The 19351-nt window shown below is 37.9% G+C and overlaps 1 protein-coding gene across 28 annotated transcripts in view; it reads right to left on the bottom strand.

Annotated features, from left to right (window-relative positions):
- The window catches only part of LOC119698358 (ABI family member 3 binding protein), a 136719-nt gene extending 118778 nt beyond the window's left edge, over positions 1-17941 (bottom strand). For all 28 annotated transcript variants that reach the window (XM_038132366.1, XM_038132042.1, XM_038131342.1 and 25 more), the window contains exon 1: positions 17755-17941. In XM_038132366.1, coding sequence (XP_037988294.1) covers positions 17755-17833 — 79 coding nt within the window. In that variant the 5' untranslated portion in view covers positions 17834-17941. The remainder of the gene's footprint in view (positions 1-17754) is intronic.
- Positions 17942-19351: the final 1410 nt, after the last annotated feature.

Consider the following 19351-nt stretch of genomic DNA (forward strand, 5'->3'; position numbering starts at 1 on the left):
ATATTTTTCCTAGTATCCAACCTAAAGCTCCCCTGGCACAACTTGAGGCCATTTGCTCTTGTCCTGTCACTTGTTACTTGGGAGAAGAGGCTGACCCCCACCTGGCCCCAAAACCCTCCTTTCAGGTGGTTGAAGAGAGAGAAATAAGTTCCCGCAAGCCTCCTTTTCCCCAGCTCCCTCAACGCCTCCTTATAAGACTTTTGCTCCAGCCCCTTCACCAGCTTTGAGGCCCTTCTGTGGACATGCTTCAGTTCCTCAACATCTTTCTTGTTGAGAAGGACCCAAAACTTAATACAGGATTTAGAGTGCAGCTCTTCCAGCGCCAAGTACAGGGGTGTGACCACTTCCCTGGTTCTGCTTGGCACACCCCTGCTGATAAAGGCTGGGCTTCCATTGGGCTCTTGGCCACCTGGGTACACCCTGGCTCATGCTCAGCTGCTGGTGAGCAGCACACTCAAGTCCTTTCTCACCAGGCAGCTTTGGGTTGTCATGAGACAGGTGCAGCATCTGGCCTTGCTGAAGGTACACAATATCCACAACCTTCTCCTCATCCAGTAAGTGTGTGACCCTGTCATGAGAGGAGATCAGGTTAGGCAAACAGGACCTGTCTTTCCTAAAACCTGACCCAAAGAGCAGCAAAGAGCAAGCAGACAAATCTTCTTCACTTTAACTTAGACACATGTTTTTCAGGGAAAATAACTGCTAAAGCAACAACACAGATGCCAGCTTCAAATGACTAAACCACATTCCTATTCGTGGGCTGTGTGCATTCCAGAATCAGTGAAAATGAGGGATGAGTATTAACTGGTAAAACAATAAATGACCAGTTTCTGGAGGCGTATGAACTGAAGTGGAGCAACCAAGGACAAGGATAGCTCAATCCTATGTGCTGCACAGACATTGCCAGTCTAATCAAGACAGGGCCAGCCTAAAGCAAGGCAGATACAAATGATTTATAAATTATCTTGGTAAATGGGGACTACCCCCAGCAGCATATTAACAATATAGATTTCACTTGTGCTGATCTCCCAGCATTTTGAACAACTAACCAGGACAGCATTCTCATTCTTCGCAATATGTCTCTTTCAGTTATCACTCAGATAAATATTCATTAAATATGATTGAATGGACAAGGGAAGTCACAGGAACTTAACTCTTATGATACTGAGATAAGAATCTGTTTGATTTTGAGATATTTTTTTCTATTAGGATTCCAGGAGACCTTTTTTCCCTGCATCTCCTTGCTGAAAGACTCAAATGATAAACTAGATGCCCTCTAATTCCATTAATTTGTGTCAGTTTTTGGCATTTGTTAGTGAAACCCTGGTCTTAAGAATTTGCATTTGTAATGTAATTCTTTTTCATTGAGGCCATTTCCAAATGGAAGATTCTGAGATCTATAGCTACCTCTGAAACACAATCTTTCCCTTCAGGCTTGCCAACAGAAATTCTGCACTGATCTGCAAGTATTGTCTTCAACAAAAGTCAGCTGATGGCCAAGATCAGCAGGAGAAAATGTGCAAAGCACATCTGAAGTAAAAGCACAACATTAAGTGCATCAGAGCACTTGGAATGTTGGCATCACTCTGAGAAAAGGAGTCTGCCTATACAAGGAGAGAATGAAAAACAGCTTAATAACGAATCAGCTGCATCATCAGAGAACCAGCCACCACCAGCTCTTCAGAAAGAAGAAAATAGCTACCAATGGCCCAAAGAATCCAGATGGAAGCACCATAGTGTGGCTAGTTAGAATGCATAGGCCCCAGGAGACAAAGGCAAGAATATATTGAAACTTTTAGAAGTTTAGATGTTACTTTCACTCATACCAGGAGTCTACTGCGCACTTTAGGTGTGCATGGTCTCTTGTGATCAAATACAGTCCTATTTTTTGTTTTTATCCATAGTGTGAGGATCCTTGAACTCTGCCCTACAAAACTAGAGGGTGAATACAGCTGTAGTGTATTACAGCAAATTTGGCTTTGTTGCCAGAATTCCTTTTGCCTTACATTGAAACTGTTTATTTTCCACTATTTCAAAGATTTTAAGGGGCATGAAGGCAAGACCCAGCACTGCCTCCCAGAGTGCTAGACAAATGAAGTGTGCCTTACGAAAATATATTAGCACCATCTATTTGTGAGCACTACCTCATTTATTCAGATCATTCACAGCAGTGCTTTCATTTTTCCAAATCTGGTGTCATAGTACCACCAGGCAAGTTTTCAATGATAATCTAAAATTATGAAACTTTTCTTTTCTGCTCTTTTATATTTTTGTATTTATTTTGGCTGCTAAACATGGAGAAATATTGGTTGTTTGGCTGCAACCCAAATATATCTTAAAATGGGAAGCATTTAAAAATAGTTCTGTTTCTATATACTACAATAAACAAGACACACTTCTAAAGCAGCCACAAGCACAGAATAATGGAATAACTTAGGGTGGAAGGAACTTCTCTAAGTCATCTAGTTCAACTCCCTGCTCAAAGCCTCAAGTTGCTCAGGGCCACATCCAGCTGAGTCTTGAACACCTCTGAGGACACAGATTCCAAAACATCTCTGGGGTAATCTGTTTCAGTGCTTAGCATATTTCTGTTTAAAAAAAAAAGTCCTAATATCTAACTGGAATTTCCCGTATTCCAGTTTGTGCCCAGTGCCTCTTGCCAAATTACTCTGCACTTCTGCAGAAAATCTGTCTTTGTATTCTCCAATAAGATTAGCTGAGGATCCTTTCTCATAAGAGATTACATCAAACACTAAGGTTCCTAGCATAAGATTCACATTCACAAATACACTGAATGATGAAAGTAGGTGCCATATGAAGAGGGCAACCAAGAATACCTTTTTAGGGGAGGGTCAACTAACAGTCTTGCAGGTAGTTTTGTCATTTGCAAATTAAGTTCCTCAATCATTTTTTTGAAGTATTATTATGCCTACACAAGTCTAACATTGCTTCAGAAGAATTGGCTGTCAACATGCAGCAGTTAACTGTGCAAAACAAAAACAAGCATGTCTATCTAGAAAAACCTAACCCTTGAGATCTCAACTAACAACTTCACAAACTACTTTCATTTCAAAGAGGGCAACTTTTCTAAGGTGTATCAACATTCTTAACAGAATGCACACAGCAAATAAAAGAGCGTAAACTGTAATTCCCTCCATGTTTCTTTCATATCTGGAAGCGTTTCAGTAATTTAAATGACAGAGAAATTCACTACTAAATGAATAGTGAATTTCACTGCCGAAGAAATTCACTACTAAACGAATAGGAATTTCAGGAGTAGCTGAAATATGCACTAGGGAAACTCCTTGATACTGGTGTTCAGCTGAAGGTAGTGACCCAAAAGGAAGAGATGCCCTGTGAGGGCCCAGGGTCAGTCCCATCCCCTCCTGTGTCCTTTCTCACAAATTGCTATGCATGTTTAGTTTTATTAATGCTAATCAGAAATATGCTGTTCTTTAATGTTATAAACTAAACATATACTTCTGAAAGAGAATTGTTAGAGCATTTATATTACAAAATTACAAGGATTTAAAACTTATTTTGCCAATCCCTCTCTAGTGATTATTAGAGTTCAGAACTAAGTGAATAAGCTGCACTCATTAGCACTTTAGGACCAGTTAGGTCAATGAAGAGGTAAAGATGTAGTTATTAGCAATTCCAGCTTCTATGTAGCTACAGAAACCATTGTACAAAGGAAATTCATTGCTCAAATGTCGCCATCTGTTTTGTCTCTTTTCAGGTCATTTAAGAACTTCACCGAAGTTCCACTTCCATTTTTATCACTATCTCCTTCACAAGGCTCCTTAAAGATGCTGGTTTAAAATTACTTTTCAGTTGACTTAGTAAATTATTTGTCCTTATTTTTAGGGTGAACAGCTGAAAACAGTCTGGATTTAAACTTGGGATTCCATTTCAGTGGTCCAACCACCAATTCCACCTTCCATTCTGGGTTTAAACTTGGGATCCCATTTAAGTGGTCCAACACTCAATTCCACCTTCCATTCGGCAGGTCATTTTTCATTACTTATTAAAATATGAAACAAAACTGAAATCAAGGAAGAAAACTGTTGTTTGAAAATAACCAAGCCTGCAGCTCTGATGGAAAAGGGAAGAGGAGTTAGACCTCTGAAAACTTCTTTGGTATGATTTAAAAGAACCTTACCCTGGCTCCTCTTGTGGGATTCTGTTTAATTTTTATTTTGAACCTTAGAAAATTCAGCTCCTTTATGTGTCCAGTTAGTAAACTTAGTTTGGTGTTTGATGGTAAAAATTTATAAAATTCAACGTTGAATAATTCAACATTTTTGAAGGATAGGGACAAAACCAAACCTATACATTATTTTCAATGCATAATGCCCTTTGAAACTCCTTCAAGCTGAATAATTTTTATAGATAACACTTTTAAAATAAACAGCGCACAAATTTAAAAGGACAAGAAAAAAACTACTTGTTAATAAAGAAACCTGACACCCTTATTTCAATTTAGATTACGGATCATTTATTTGTAGTAGGATAAATCTTAATTTTGAACTGATGTCTTTAGGTTCTCCAGGGCCTTGTTCCCCTGGCTTTATTCTCAAAGCTCCTTATTTGTTGTTGTTTTTTCCAGACTGGCCTGGTATGTATTTTTCAGGATGTAATTTCACCTGGACAGAGCTGATGAGACAGTGACTGCATCTTGCCCAGAAGAGCTGTCTTTCCAACCCTGGCTCCTTCTCCCATCCAAGGAAACAAGTCCAAGGCAACTCCACCCAGGCTGGGCTATGAAGAAAACTGTGTCCTGGCCAAAGAACCTGACAGATTCTGCATAAATATTCAATATTCAATAAAGGCAAGCAGAAGACTGTGGAGAGCAAGGAGGGTCTCACATATTTTCTAGGTCTAACTCTCTTTTTTAAGCATTTAAAAAGCATCAGCCAATGCAAACACCAAAAGACAAATGTGGTCTTTGGACATGGCCTCATACAAGGTGGTCATACTTTAGAGTTGATCAGTTGAATAAAATCAGGGACTTTCTTTAACAACCTCTCCTCAGTAGGAAAAGCTCAACAAAATACTAAGGATTTGAGCAGCTGACGAATTCAAATGCTGTTGGACTGGCTCTGCCCATAAATTCCAAATGTATTGAAGCAATTGGTATTAAAGACCATAGACCTTAATGCAGGAAGTCTCTTATGACTGTGCACATGAGCAGGCAGTGCATTATCACTGCCATTACCTGCTCTGTGGCAGGCAGTTTTTGGCATCTCCACTTCCTTAAGCCACCTCTCTTTTACAGAGATCAGTGCATTTTTGAAGAGTCAAAAATCGAAGGCATAATTAAAAAACAGTCTAGAACCGCAGTCACCTTTGCTTCTGTGAGAAGAGTGAGGACACTACACTTTACAATCCAGGATGTTAGTGTTTATTACTGAGTGCACGGGTAATCTGCTACATGGGTTGCTGTGTACCCAGGTCGTAGTGAGGGACTCATTTCCCACAGCCAATTTGGAGTCCATTCCTTACATGCCATCACCATTTATTACATCATAATACTTTTTTTTTTCACTCTGTGACTACTCATCTGAGGATCTTTTGAAACACTTTGGGAGGAATCACTCAAAAGAATATCAAAATAACCAACAGCAAGAAAGTAAAAATTCTACTGTGTTACAATAAGGCAGCTCCAAATCAACAGTTAAAAAACCCTCAAGCAGTAATAAATTGAAATTTGCATGTTTATCTGTGTTAATAGAACAAAATAAGTAGTCATATACTGAAATCCTCTTCTGTGATAAGTATTACCTTATTTGCCATAATCCAAGCAAATGAAAGAGCAAGTCTTTAGCTGAGTATTCTGTAACATTGCATTAGATGATTTTAAAGCTAACTTTGTTTTACCTCCTTTTCTGATTAAGCACATGGTTATTTTTTAGGGACAAACCTGGTTAAAGACAGTAGTATTAGACAGCTAGGAGGATTTACAAGCTGTAGCAACAGAATAAATTTGAAACCAACATGTACTTCCAACCCTTTAGTTGTAAATTAATCTATAAGTCTCAGAATCCCCAAAAGGTCTAGGTATGTTTCAGAATTGTTACCTTCTCCATTTTAAATCTGAATAAATGGATCCCAGTCCTTTTATGTGCTAGTTCTCACTTCTAAAAAGGTCTCTTATCACTCATGGATAAATACATAGAGCACTGCAAAACAGACCATCTTGATCAATTCAGGAAAAAAAAAATCAAATTCAATGACTAGAGGTACAGAGTATATTACCCAGGAAAGAAGCCTGAGAAAATAGGAGTCATTGAGCTTGGAGGAAAAGTACATAGATAGATATGAAAACAGCATCCAAATATATATGGCAAACAAACAAAGCCCTGGGGAAAAGCAATATAAATTGCTTCTGCTTCATATTTGTGAAGAGAAGAGGCAAACTGCAGCAAGGAAGATACCTGGAAAACTGATACAAGGACCTACACTCTGGAACAAACTGTCTTGGGAATAAGAACAAGGTGGTCAAAATGAGTTCAGGAAGTCCATTTCAGCCCTATGTTTCCTTGTAAAAATTAGTATTTTTCCAACTGAAGGCCACTAATTTTTTTCTACACATCTAAGTATATACCATAAAGCTTCAAGGAGGGCTGCCTTCCTCAGTGCTCTGCATGAATCCTAGCATCCTACTTCTCATCTCTAAGACATAGAAAATGAAAATCCAATAAGGCATGATCTCTTCAGTATACAGAGAAGCATAAGAGAATTGCCAGGGAGAAGTAAGATTAATTTGCTATGGAGAAGAGAAAAATATGTCAGTGCAATTGAGCAAAGGCAAGCAAGAGCATCCAGGAAACTGCAAGCAGTTGTCCCTAGCCTCAGTCACCACGAACAGTCACACCTATGCACATGATGAACAAGAAGGTGATTTGGAGCAGCCAGAGCAAATTTACCAAGGTCAGCCAGTCTGGCAAAGCTTGCTGCCTTCTGTAATGTTATTCCTGGCTTTGCACACAGTGGGAAAGGGATGAACAGCATTTACTTCAACTTTGGTACAATTTCCACAGGTATCCTTCCTGTCAGACTGGAGAAATGCGGACTGGATGCCTACATTACAGGGGAGATGGAAAACTGGGCTCAAAGAATAGCAGTCAGTAGTTAAAAGTCCAAAGTCCCTTTTGATACCTCTTTCATATTGCTTAAGAAGCTCTTTCTGGTTCTTGAGCAACATCCACTGTAATTCCTATACTCATTTCAGTGAGGGAGAATGTTTTGTGCTTTGTGTACACTGGGGAAAGAACTTGGGTTGTGAAAAAGAATAAAAGCAGATGAGTTGTCCGTAATGACCTGCTTTGGAATTGAAGGAAAACACACTAGATGCTGATACCCATTCAGAAATAGGTGACATACTGTTTATAAATCCCACCCCCCCCCCCCCCCCCCCATGCTGGGTATAATTGAACCAAGAATCGTTAAAGTAATATGCAAAAATATGGAAATGGAATGGGATTATCCTTTTTCTGAAGTCACAATGGTTTTCCACTTCCAGTATTGCAACCCGCATATGATCACACAAAATACCTGCGTTGTCTGCTCCAAATAACACCCAAGACAAACAGGACTTCAAATAGAGCAAGGATAAATAGCTCTGAATTGGCATTTGGCAAAGGTGCTTGCAATATTCTGTGTTAACTTTGGAATAGATTCCCCATTTTTAAGAACTGGACAGATGATAAAGCAATTAAATATCTGAAGCACACGTAAGAATTCCTGGGCGGTGTTGTGTATCAAATGCTAAACTCAGAAAGAGTAAGAAAACTCTGTCAGTAACAAAAGCAGTACTGAAATATTAAATTCTATTGTGCTTGGACAACCATGATTTGGGCTAGTCAATGGAGTCAAGTCTGTCAACAAAGCTCTTAGCCAGTCACTTTCCTTTGGTTTAGAAAGCTGTAGGCACAAACAAACAAACAAAATATAAATTTTTTAAAATTGCCCTATGTTTCCAAAAAAGCAGTCAAAAGAAAGTGGTTTCCCTTATATTCCTGGTCTCCAAACTGAACGTTCTCACACATGTCTATGACACTTGCTGGATACAGCCCAGTCCTATAAGGATTGATTCCAACTGCACATAGTTTTCCCAGCTGGAAAATGTATCTCATCTTGCACCATTAGATGAGACAGATCTCAGGACTGATGACCTGGCTTCTTACTACTACTCTAAAATAAACCCAACAAAAACCCCAACAGATTAAGAAAAATCAGAAGTGATCTTTTTAATCTTTTTCTATATTGATCCACATTTTGAGTTTGCAGAGATCAAAGGAAATATTCTACAGTTCAAACACATCTGGAGAAAAGAAGCAATGAATTACGAGTACATCTTTAATTTTAAAAGTACTAATAAATACTTCATAAGTTTATAATGTATTATTGAATTCCTAAATTTGTCAGAAATTCAGCTTTATGAACACATTGTGAAGCAGAGGCATTGTTAACTCATCTTAAGAAAATTAAAATATGAAGTAAATGCTTCCACTAAATCTGCCATCCACTAAATCAGTGGATAGCAGAAAATAATGGATACCAAGCCTAGTAAGTATACAACATGCAAAATAAAAGCTATGTCTATGATTAACGGAGTACTAAGATAAGATAAATCCTTATTTTTGATAATGAAGGTGTTTCATCTTTTCTCCCACATACTTCCCTTCCTACCCATGACATGGCATAGAGTTCATGTTCTCTGACTATATTTCCAAATTCTTTATCTGTTACATCACCTGCTCTATTTTCATCATGTTGCCTTTTATCTACAGAGATGAAAGAAAGCTGCAGGAAGTAATCTCTCTTTCCAATCTATCTTCTTATGTCTACATTATTTTTTTAAATAAATTCTCCAGACGGTGTTTCATTGAAAGAAAAATGCCAATAAAGAATATTATCAGCTACACAAAAGGAAGGCTTATGAAAACTTTGGGGTGGGAGAGGGGCATGTACATCTATGCACACCATCAGCTAAGCAATCTTTGTAGGCCTGACTTTGCACTTTTACTTGTACTTCTCTCAGGCATTTATCCAAATGCTCTTGGAGAATTTATGGTATGTAGGAAGCTATGTCTCTCTCATTATGATCTTGTAACCCAGTGTGCAGTAGATTACATTAATTCCCAAGGAATGCTCTCTGACTTAAGAGTGTATTAAGCACATAAATAATGCTTCACAACTTCAAAGTTTTTACATGAGATGTCTTCCCTGTGCCAGTTTTTATGACAAGTGTTTTAATAATACAGAAATAAATTATTAAAAAAAAAACCCAGAAGGGCCATGTCATGGAAAAAATTATTCACAATGTCTGAAGTTTCAACAGGGAATAAATGATATTATTTATTCCCTATATTATTTATTCCCTATATGTAACTTTTCTACATTCTTAATACTATGAGCAATCTCACATTGCCTTCAAATAAGTATAATAATAGCATATTATCTCCCTTGCTAATTGCTGTAAGTATTTCTGAGTGGAAAGGGAACACAATAAACATCTGTTACATTACTGAGAAGCTGCTTTCTAAGAATTCATGGCTGTACATTAACAACATACTAATGCTTTTATCAACTGCTATTTGATCACGTTACCAAAATTGTGAGAGTACAGGGGATTGATGAAAGTGTGAAAGATAAAAAAGGTAATTTTTTATGTAATGCTTTTACCAAAAGCAAATGAGCAAGATCCCATTGCCTTTTTGTGTGCACGTGTATGCCCCAGTGTACTAGAGAGTCTGTGTGAAATCACACTCATAACTTGGTTACTTGTGTGCAAGGTGAGTACAGATTTTCCGTTGGAGCAAAAATCCCTAAATCTGCCAACAATTCAAAAGAAGTTCTTCAGCTGAAATTAATTGCATAATTAGTATTTTAATCTTCTGCAAAAAAAATTTCTTATTTATGTTTATACAGACTTGATTAACAAAGGACATAAATTACCTCCTACTCCATAAGGCCAACTGAGTTACATCAGATATATCAGCAACTAAGGAGCACCTAATAACCAACACAAGCAAGAAGACATTTCTATTAGAATTGCCAGTTTCTGTGTACCTTGGAACTAAACCAAAAAGCAGGAAGGATTGCTGAAGAGATGAGTATTGGTGCTTGTCAGATCATAGCTAAAAGCTGGTGCTCATCTGTAAGATAGCAGATGATGAGCTGTCACTGTGGAGCAATTTCATAGTCGTGTTCACACAGTAAATGTCTCTTAATTAGCTCTGTGACAGAAGAAGACCTATTGATTCAAGCTGAATATGAAACCGCACCACTTTTACCTGAGTCAGCTCTTCATCAAACTAAGGGAATTCATGGCTCATGACTGCAGCCACTTCCCTGACTGTGAAACAAGCTGCACACTGTGCTATAAATAAAAACTCTGCCCTGCCATATAATCCAACTACTTCAGTGTTTGCGTGAGCCACAGATTGGAACTCTGCCAAAACGTTCAGGTCAGACAGCAGAGTTTTATTTCTATTATTTGTATCCCAAAGCTCAATTTCTTATCAACTTTCAGACTATTGCGCCCATGCCTTTGTTTTCAGTGCATGTTTGTTCATGACACTGAGATTTCAAAAGAACAGTGATAAGCAATAAAGTCTGAAAGTATTGTAATACTCAGTGTGCATTTTTCTTTTTCATGTGTAGGCTTGAACTGTGCTACTGAGGTAATCTGAATTGCCAGAAAATGTTTTAACTTTGAAGTCAGAAAACGATCTTCTGGGACATTAGCATACATATTTGTATTTTTGAACCAACCACAATTTTATGTGTTCTAAAATTACTCCAGACATTTCCATCACAGAAGGAAAAATTAAAGTGAATAATTAATATAAAGTAGATATTGAAAGCAGCTGACAAAAGAAGAAAAGGCTTTTCCAAATATGAGTTTAAAAATAATGTTATCCCACATACACTCTCAGTCCTTTAAAATTGGCCAGGTTCCCAAAGTATTAATTATGTAAACTCATATCAAGCATTCTGTGGCCATTTATAGATTCATAAACAGGTGATTGGAACAAATCTTTTCCCACTCTATTGAATCGTGCTATTCCTGAGCAGATTTTAAGAATAATGCAAAACCTTAGAACTATATTAAAATGCCAGGATAGCCCTAAAAAATAATTTCCTCATACTTTGAGAATCCATTTTGCCATCAACTCTTCAGCTTGAGAAAGAGTATAGAATTACAATTTCTTTTTAAGTACATGCAGTGACACCCTAGTGTTAGCACACCCCATACACACACAAAATAAATAAAAATCAAATCACATGCGGAGGTTTAGGCACATCATTAAGCTGGGTTTTATCAAAGTGTATTTATTCACATGGAGCTCTGATGACATGTTTGTTCAAGGTAAACAGTATTTATATAAGAGCCATGGCTACAATTAGCCTAAGAAAAATTATGGATTCACTTGCCTCGTTTATTTTTCTTCCAGAAGATGCTGTAAATATTACTAAATTATTGCAAAGTGATGAACCTCAGCAACAACTCTCAGCATTTTAGAGAACACATGTTATACCAATCTCTGAGGAAGTGCAGTAAAGCTCCTCTCCAGACTGGGAGGAAAGTAGTTTTCCTCTTATAGAAGTGCATTCCCTACCTCCTTGCCTTTAGGCCTAGAATCTTCATAGCTAGAGCCTCAACTCTTTACTTCCATTTTATTCAGCAGCTCTGAATGGGTGAAGACTCTGTTGATATCATTAATGCAACCCTCCTTCCATAACCTTGCCTGGATACCTGCACACTCTGATGACATAACTTTGATGAAGCAGTGAAAATGCAAAAGCATTTAATTCTGGTGACCATAACTACAATCACAACTTCATGAACACTAGAAATTCACTTATGGGTTCAAAACTTGACCTGTTTTTTCTTCCCCTTGATATGACACACACTGGTTTGCTCAAGTGAGGAGGTTTAGAGTTGATATAGCCAGAGTAAAACGGCACATGATTGTTATGTTTTGAGGGATGGCAGTACTGGAAAAATTGGCCCAGGCCTTGTCCACACAATAGTTTCATTCTTGATGCTGCCAGTAGTCATCTTCACAACCACCAGTCTCACAGGATAACAAGCAAATATGTATCTCACAATGCAAACTAGCATTACATACATGTTATCCTGTATTGTAGAAAAACAATTTTTAACCAAGACCATTTGAACTAAGGCCTGTCAAGCAAGTCTGAGTAGGATCTGGACGGTTTCCAGCTGCCCTTTTCCACTTGGGAAGACATTGCAGACTGGGCTGTTATGCTAATGGCACCTATTTTAGGCTGCAGGCTGTCCAGAACACAAATACCTGCTTCTGCTCTCTCCAAGATCCACCATGCCAGTGAGTAGTACTCCAACTGTCTTCTGTAAAAGGCAGTAGTCAAGAACGCTCCACAGCAACAAATCTGCCTTGCTCACAAACAATTTCAAGTCTACACTTGAATTCCCCCAAGGAAAATAAATCCACTAGGAGCTGCATGAACAGTTCTGACTATGGCAGGTCACTGCTAGCTACCTTTTCCCCCTGAAGCAGACAGAGGTTTTTGTTTCCACATGCACTGTGCATGGTGGAAACTTCTGGACTCACCTGGTGAGTCCAAAAGGTCCAAAGAAGGCTCAAGCCCATTATCCATTCACTGTATCATCAGTCAGCAGATACACAGACTACACCATCCAGTAGGTCTGGCCCCACAGCAGCAGCAGGATTTAGCCTACAGCTCTCCCCTCAAGTGAATTATGTAGCTTGTCCTTCTGGAACAGCTAGAGCCAAAGATTATATGAAGGACTGCTGAAAAATAAGGTTCAAAAAGAGATACTTGGGAACACAAAAATTAAAATGAAGAGGTGGAAGGTTATATAGATTACCCAGCAGTGAGATCATTTTGGAGGCATTCATATGCAGTGGAATTTAATTCTGGCAGAATCCACCCATATGTATCATCACAATGTTGCACCACCGCATGTGCCAATACAAAAATGGAATTCTGGTATTACAGATTATCTTTGAACTCAGAAGCCTGACACTCAGTACTGAGTTTTGATATGTTTATGTGCAAGCCTGGGACACAACTGTCTGCATGATAAGATAACTTTGATTAAATGAACTGCTATAATTGTTACATTCTTATGGGCTGTTTTCACTTACAGCAAGAATCGGCCAAGTTTGCCATGACATATCTAGTGACTGAAAACCCTTGTCACTCTGTTATACCATATAAAGGATACCTTTTAAATCTCCTGTTGGACTTGTCACTTATGTGTCATTAAGCATAAGAAAAATATTTTACAAGAAAAACCAAACTAATTTTGCACTTCTTTTTCCAGACACAACAAAAAAAATGAAGTTAAATAATTTAGTTCAAACTGGCTCTTCTTCACAAGAACGTTTTTTAAAGGTTAATGCATTGTACATTTTGAAAAATAGTTCCCAGAAAGATGTTTTATAAACCACGGGAACAGTAACATATAAACCACATGTCTTTTCAATCCTTTTGTGATATTTTGATACGCCAGCTTCATTGCATGCTCAAAACCCCACAACTGCCAGGTGACTTCTCCCCGTCTCACAGTTTTTGCCCTGCCACCCTACAGCTACCAAAGGGGTAATTCTGGCAGGAAGGGAGAGGGCAGCACAAAAGTTTAGAGTTTGGCTGTTGCAATATAATAACTGTGATACATTGAAATAACTCTACATTGTTTTAACTGTTTGACACTAGTAAATGAAAACACATGCTCTGCTTAGTAAGATGTATTACGTAACATAGCACAGCCAGCAAACTTAGCTGGGAATAAAATTAGTCTACTCCTTTTCTCAAATGTCAAAGTTTGGGAGTCTACTGTAAATACAGCATTCACTCTAAAAGAGATGTCAGTTATAATTACCTTAAGTACAAATATTAGCTAGTAGCTATCAACAATATCAGACCAAACACACTCAGTACTTCCAAACAAAGAAACAAATCCTCAGTGCAAAACAATTATTTTCCCCTCTTAACCCCACTGCTGACAACCTTAGAAACAAGGAAGTTTTGGATCTGGTTTTCCCTACAGGAGTCTGTAAACCAGGCTTTTTCACATGGTTCCATAAGAAATGTCAAGTCCATATTCTTTTTCCCTAAGAACACAGCAACCAGGAGAAAGCCGAATTAGAGTTTCCTGAGCCCTTCATGGACAGCAGAGTAGAACAGGCCTCAGTCCTGGAAAGCAGAACCAGGATGGACCTGAATTCCACTGTACCTGATGACTAATTCAAATAGTAGGAAAACCACAGTGGTCAGAAATATGTCAAAGAATCCCCTGGGAAAAAACAAACAAACAAACAAAAAACCCCCCCAAAAAAACCCCCAAAAAACCCAAAACAAAAAAAAACCCAAACAAAAAAACCCACAAAAAACCAAACCAAACAAACAAAAAACCCCAAAACCTAAAACAAATTAAAAAAAAAACCAGAAAAAACATTGAGACTCTCTTTTTTTTAAATAACTTCCTAAAACTGAAATTTTATAAGAAGGAATCAACCCCAAATCCATTTCAGCCACAATAAAGTAAAACAGAACATGAAGATAGTCAAAAGCTATCAGAAACAGAGATTCTAGAGCCTCTGTGCTGTAACTGGAAAGTCAAGTGACAAAATCAAAAACATGAAATGCTGTTTTACCAAACACTAAGGACTTATTCTTCAGTTGTTCCTTCAACAATTATATTCGCTCCAACTGGAAAGATGACAGTGAAACAAGGTTTATTATGCAGTACAATCTTGGGGATTACATCCTGTAACTTGTTTGTTCTGGATTCTGTGGCTTTGTTTTCTCATCTCTGTCTCAGATCCGGGATGATCTGCTTACCAATTCATTCTCTAAAGACAAGTCTTTTTGTCTGTTCTTAATTCCTTTCTAGAGAGACAACACTGAGCTCTTTAAGAATGGAACTTTTCTGTTATGCAGAACCATAAAAATTAGAGCATGTTTCCATCCATCAATAAAGCACAACATTGTTGAACTTAAGAATCATAAATGTTGGGTGGCACTGGCATAATGGCATCATGAGAGAGACAAAAACAAGTAGAAAAATTCTAATTAGAAGAAAACTTTAGAGGCTAGACAAAGTTGAACAGACAGCTACTGAAATACTGGATGAAATGTCATCTGTAATGGTACCACCATCTCTCACTCTGATGTTCCATGATCCCTCACTCAGTATCCAAAGGCACTGACTGCAGAATTTTCTTAGCAGCTGATCCCCCAGATGAAACACAAACATAATTGTAAAAAAACCACTGCCTTCATACTAAAACACACTACCCACCAGACTTCCTTTCCCAATGATATTCTTTACTTATCATTATTATTCCTCCAACAATACCTTAATCTTTGAGGTCAAAACAATGAAAGAATTCATTAATTAAAAACCACTTTTGAGAACAGCAATACTATTTTCTTTTTCATCCTAGTAAAAACACACACGTGTGGAGGTGAAAGTACAAAAATATATGGGAAAAGGGAGCAATTTGTGTTCCAGCCTCCTAACCAGCACATTTGCACACAGTCTCTCAAACAGCTCTGGAAGTCACTGTACTGGCTCTGTTCCTTTGCAGCTGCAGGAGGCAAGATGTTCCTTCCACCTGGTACCAGTGAAAGGAAATCCCAGTCCATAAGACATGGGGTCAATGTGTTTCACCTCTGGGAGAGAAGATTTGAGCACTAGAATTGCAAAGTGCTGGCAAGAAGGGCAAGATTGACTATGATAACCTGTCCCCACAAGTACCTGCACCACCAGAAAGGCGGTTTGAGTTTGGCTAGATTGCTCTCCTTCATGTTATGAACTTGATTCCACTGTTCCCCAGAGAGCAAGAGTGACTCTGAAACCTCAGTTACATACTTTGGGACTTAAAGAGCCCAGGAGTTCACTGGAATTTAAGCTTGCAGAGCAAAGCAGAGAAGCCCTCTTAAAACAGAATATTACCAGTACATATTTTCATTTTTAAAACACTTTAAGATCAACATATTCTCTTTGCTTACGAGAAAAGCCTGTAGTCCCTATCAAACAAGACAATGCTGTAGAAGACAATCCTTTGAACATTTCTGGATAGCAGCTAAGTACTAATGCACTTGCTTTTTCAATGCAATTATTTGAAAATAGTAACTGGAGAGGCAGCTACAAACAAAAGAATTAGACTGATGTTTCCCCACTGCAATGGGAGAATCTTAAAAACGTTATTTCACTGAAAAGAAATGAAGTTTCCACCTGCAGTTTTATGCATTTGGCAAACAGAACTTCATTTCTGCAATGTTATTTTAGGACAGAAAAAATGCATGCCAGAGTTAATCTTGCAGTGGATTAGAAGCTTTGTCTGAATTTCACAGTTAGCATAAACTTAGAGCCACTATTCTACAGTAGTGAGCAGAAAGTCCAGTGAAATCCTTTAAAAAGACAAGCACTGAAAAAGTTCCTTCCCTCAGTCCAGGCAATACATACAAGATTTCTGTCTGGTCAACATAATCCTCTCTTAAGTCCTTTTTTGACCAAACTAAATTCTTAGAGTTAGCTGGACTTGAACTGCACATCTGTTACTTGCAGACTACACACTGTTCCACATTACCAGTATGCAAAAAACTCCACATTGGCTCCAGAAGATGAGATTAAAAGAAAGATAATTTCAAAAGAACATCATCACAGGAAAGAAAGAAAAATAATGAAATTCTGGAAAAAATAAAAAAGGTATCTTAAAGAGAGGTGGGGATGCAAAATCACCTCAACTCCTCAAAATACCTTTAGGTTTCCCTTCTATGAAAGAGGATCTCCTAGGAAGCCCTCAAAGTGCTTATTTATTAATAAACACTCTCATAACTAAATCACAGGTTCTTCTAAATGCCGGTGGCTGCAGGAGAACACAGATGTAAAATGCATTACAAAGCACAGTGGGCTCAGCAAGCACTGCCACAAAGTGAGAGCAATATGTGCAGTACAGAAACAGTTGTGAAATTGCTGCTTTAATGCCAAGGCACTACGAAGTGTTTTACCATCCAGATAGAGAAATATTCTTTTAATTTTATGCTATGACTGGTCTTCCTGTAGTGAGCAATAAAATACTATTAAAATGCCAATGTTACGTGTGTCATATAACCAAGGAGAAGAAGAGATCACTGCCAGCTTTGCAAATCTACTGTACTTCCAGACTCTGGGAGAAAGGAGTGGTTAAAAAAATATTCACACAGGTTTGGAGGGTTTTTACTTGTATAAATTTTAATAAATCATATTTCTCTCCCTCAAAATGCATGCAACCTGACCAACACTAATCAATTCCTACTGAACTGTTTAGGACAGGTATAAAGGGAAAGTATACAAGTTCTTTCAAAGAAGGAACCGAAATCTTCCACCAGCGACACAGGGTGCCTCCAAGTCACATTGTCTTTAAGATATTAAACCACAGACCGGCACACTGCTGTCCAAATCACTACAAAATCATTAAATACAGTAACTTTGTAATGATAATTCTCACTAGAGTCACAAGATACCATGAAAACTTTTGAGCTTATTTTATTCAAGAGCTTTAAGGTTGCTGTTATACCTGGATTTGCCCTTTTCCCTGACCTTCTTTCATCTTGTCTATTACCCTTAAGCATTTCTAACATGTTGAAAGCAAATTTCCATAACAAAACACAGGCTTTAAAAACCCCGAAGTCCCACAACAGAAAAACAAACAAATCCCCAGAAAGTTGTTCATAGCTACTTGCCTCTTGGCAATTTCTGAGTATTTCCCAGGTTTAGTGCAATATATCCACAGAAAAGAAGACAGACAAATCTTGACATCATGGTCACAAACCCAACCTCGCACTGGGAATGGCTCTGACAGGTATCTCACAGAAGTACTGCAGCTGCATTTAAGTGAACCGTTCTCTCTGTGACAAGAGGCAGCAACACTTTGACACGAGCTTAGTTTACACAGTGGGAGGAGACAGGATGACATCATTCACTCCCACTGCAAAACGAGAATTAGCATAAAAAAATATTATCAGGCTCCCCCTGCAATAATCTTCTGGGGTTTGTTACAAGATCTTTTCCACCACAAAGTGCAAGACATTACCATTTTATTACTTATATTTCATGAAAATAAAATCATGAATATCAACCTTTCTATTAATGGAAAACTGATCTGAGAGAGCTGGACTTAAACAGCAAAAACAGCCTTTGCAGTACTCAGAGAACTGTTTGCTACATTGACCTCAGTATTTCTGCAATCTCAACATTTTTCTTAAGGTTAATTCAGGCTACTTGTGGCTTTCATCCAGGCAAAATAAATACTAGTTTAATTTGACATGACATTATAAACAGATATTGTAAATATTTATTCAGCAAAAGAACTGGACTTGAAAAATCAAAATGTCATTTTTTCACTTTTATCTAGTGTTGGCAATTTAAAAATACTTTATAATTTTCCCTTTCATAAGTGTCTGGTGAGTTAATGGGCACAACACACATTGAAAGGAATAAAGCAACACTTCTCATTCCAGGGTGATCTTCTCACCAGTTACATAACTTTAGATAGAAAAGAAGTTCCGTTTTTCCATTAAAAGCTGTTGCATTCCATGTTTACAATGAGCCAAGTAAGCACAGCATTTGGTTCCACTCACAAGTGAGAAGATGGGAAGGAAAGGGTAAAGCAGAAGAAAAGGAAAAATTTAGTTTTAGTATCTGGAAGAGTTTCCAAAGAGATTAAATCTATTCAACTAAGTAGTGATAGCTCTCTCTCTCTCTCCCTCAAAATAAAAACCCAAAACCAAACAAGGAACAACCCAAGAAACAAAGAAAACCCAAAACAGTCCTCAAGAGAAAAAAATAACAGAAAAAAATCTAACCAAAATCAAACCCAAAGGAACCATCAACAACCAAACCTAAACATACCTCTTGCTTACAATATGTGAAGTTCTTCAATAGGCTTAGTCTGCTTCCACTCCCTGCTGGACTGGACCTGACGTTTTTCTGCTGCCATAGTGTTTATAAGGAGGGAAAATCACAGAGCTTGTACCTGGGTTAGAAACCCAGGTTTCAGTTGAAAATAAAAAAGTAATATCTTGAAGCATATGGGAACATTTCTCAAAGATCAGATTAATTATGTATTTAAAAAGACTCTGTGTTTGCCATAATTCAAGAACTTCACAAAATAAACCAGCAGTCATTGTCTTAGAGACAAACCTGAGGAATTTCAAGCTCTTCTAATCAATATGGACAGCACACAGCTATAACAAAAACAGCTGGAATATGGGAATGTGTTCCAGACTCATCATACTGTCTGAATTTGAACATAAGGAAACGTTTTTATTATTCACTAAC

Source organism: Motacilla alba, chromosome 1 (genome assembly GCF_015832195.1).
Source record: "Motacilla alba alba isolate MOTALB_02 chromosome 1, Motacilla_alba_V1.0_pri, whole genome shotgun sequence".
NCBI classification, from domain to species: domain Eukaryota; kingdom Metazoa; phylum Chordata; class Aves; order Passeriformes; family Motacillidae; genus Motacilla; species Motacilla alba.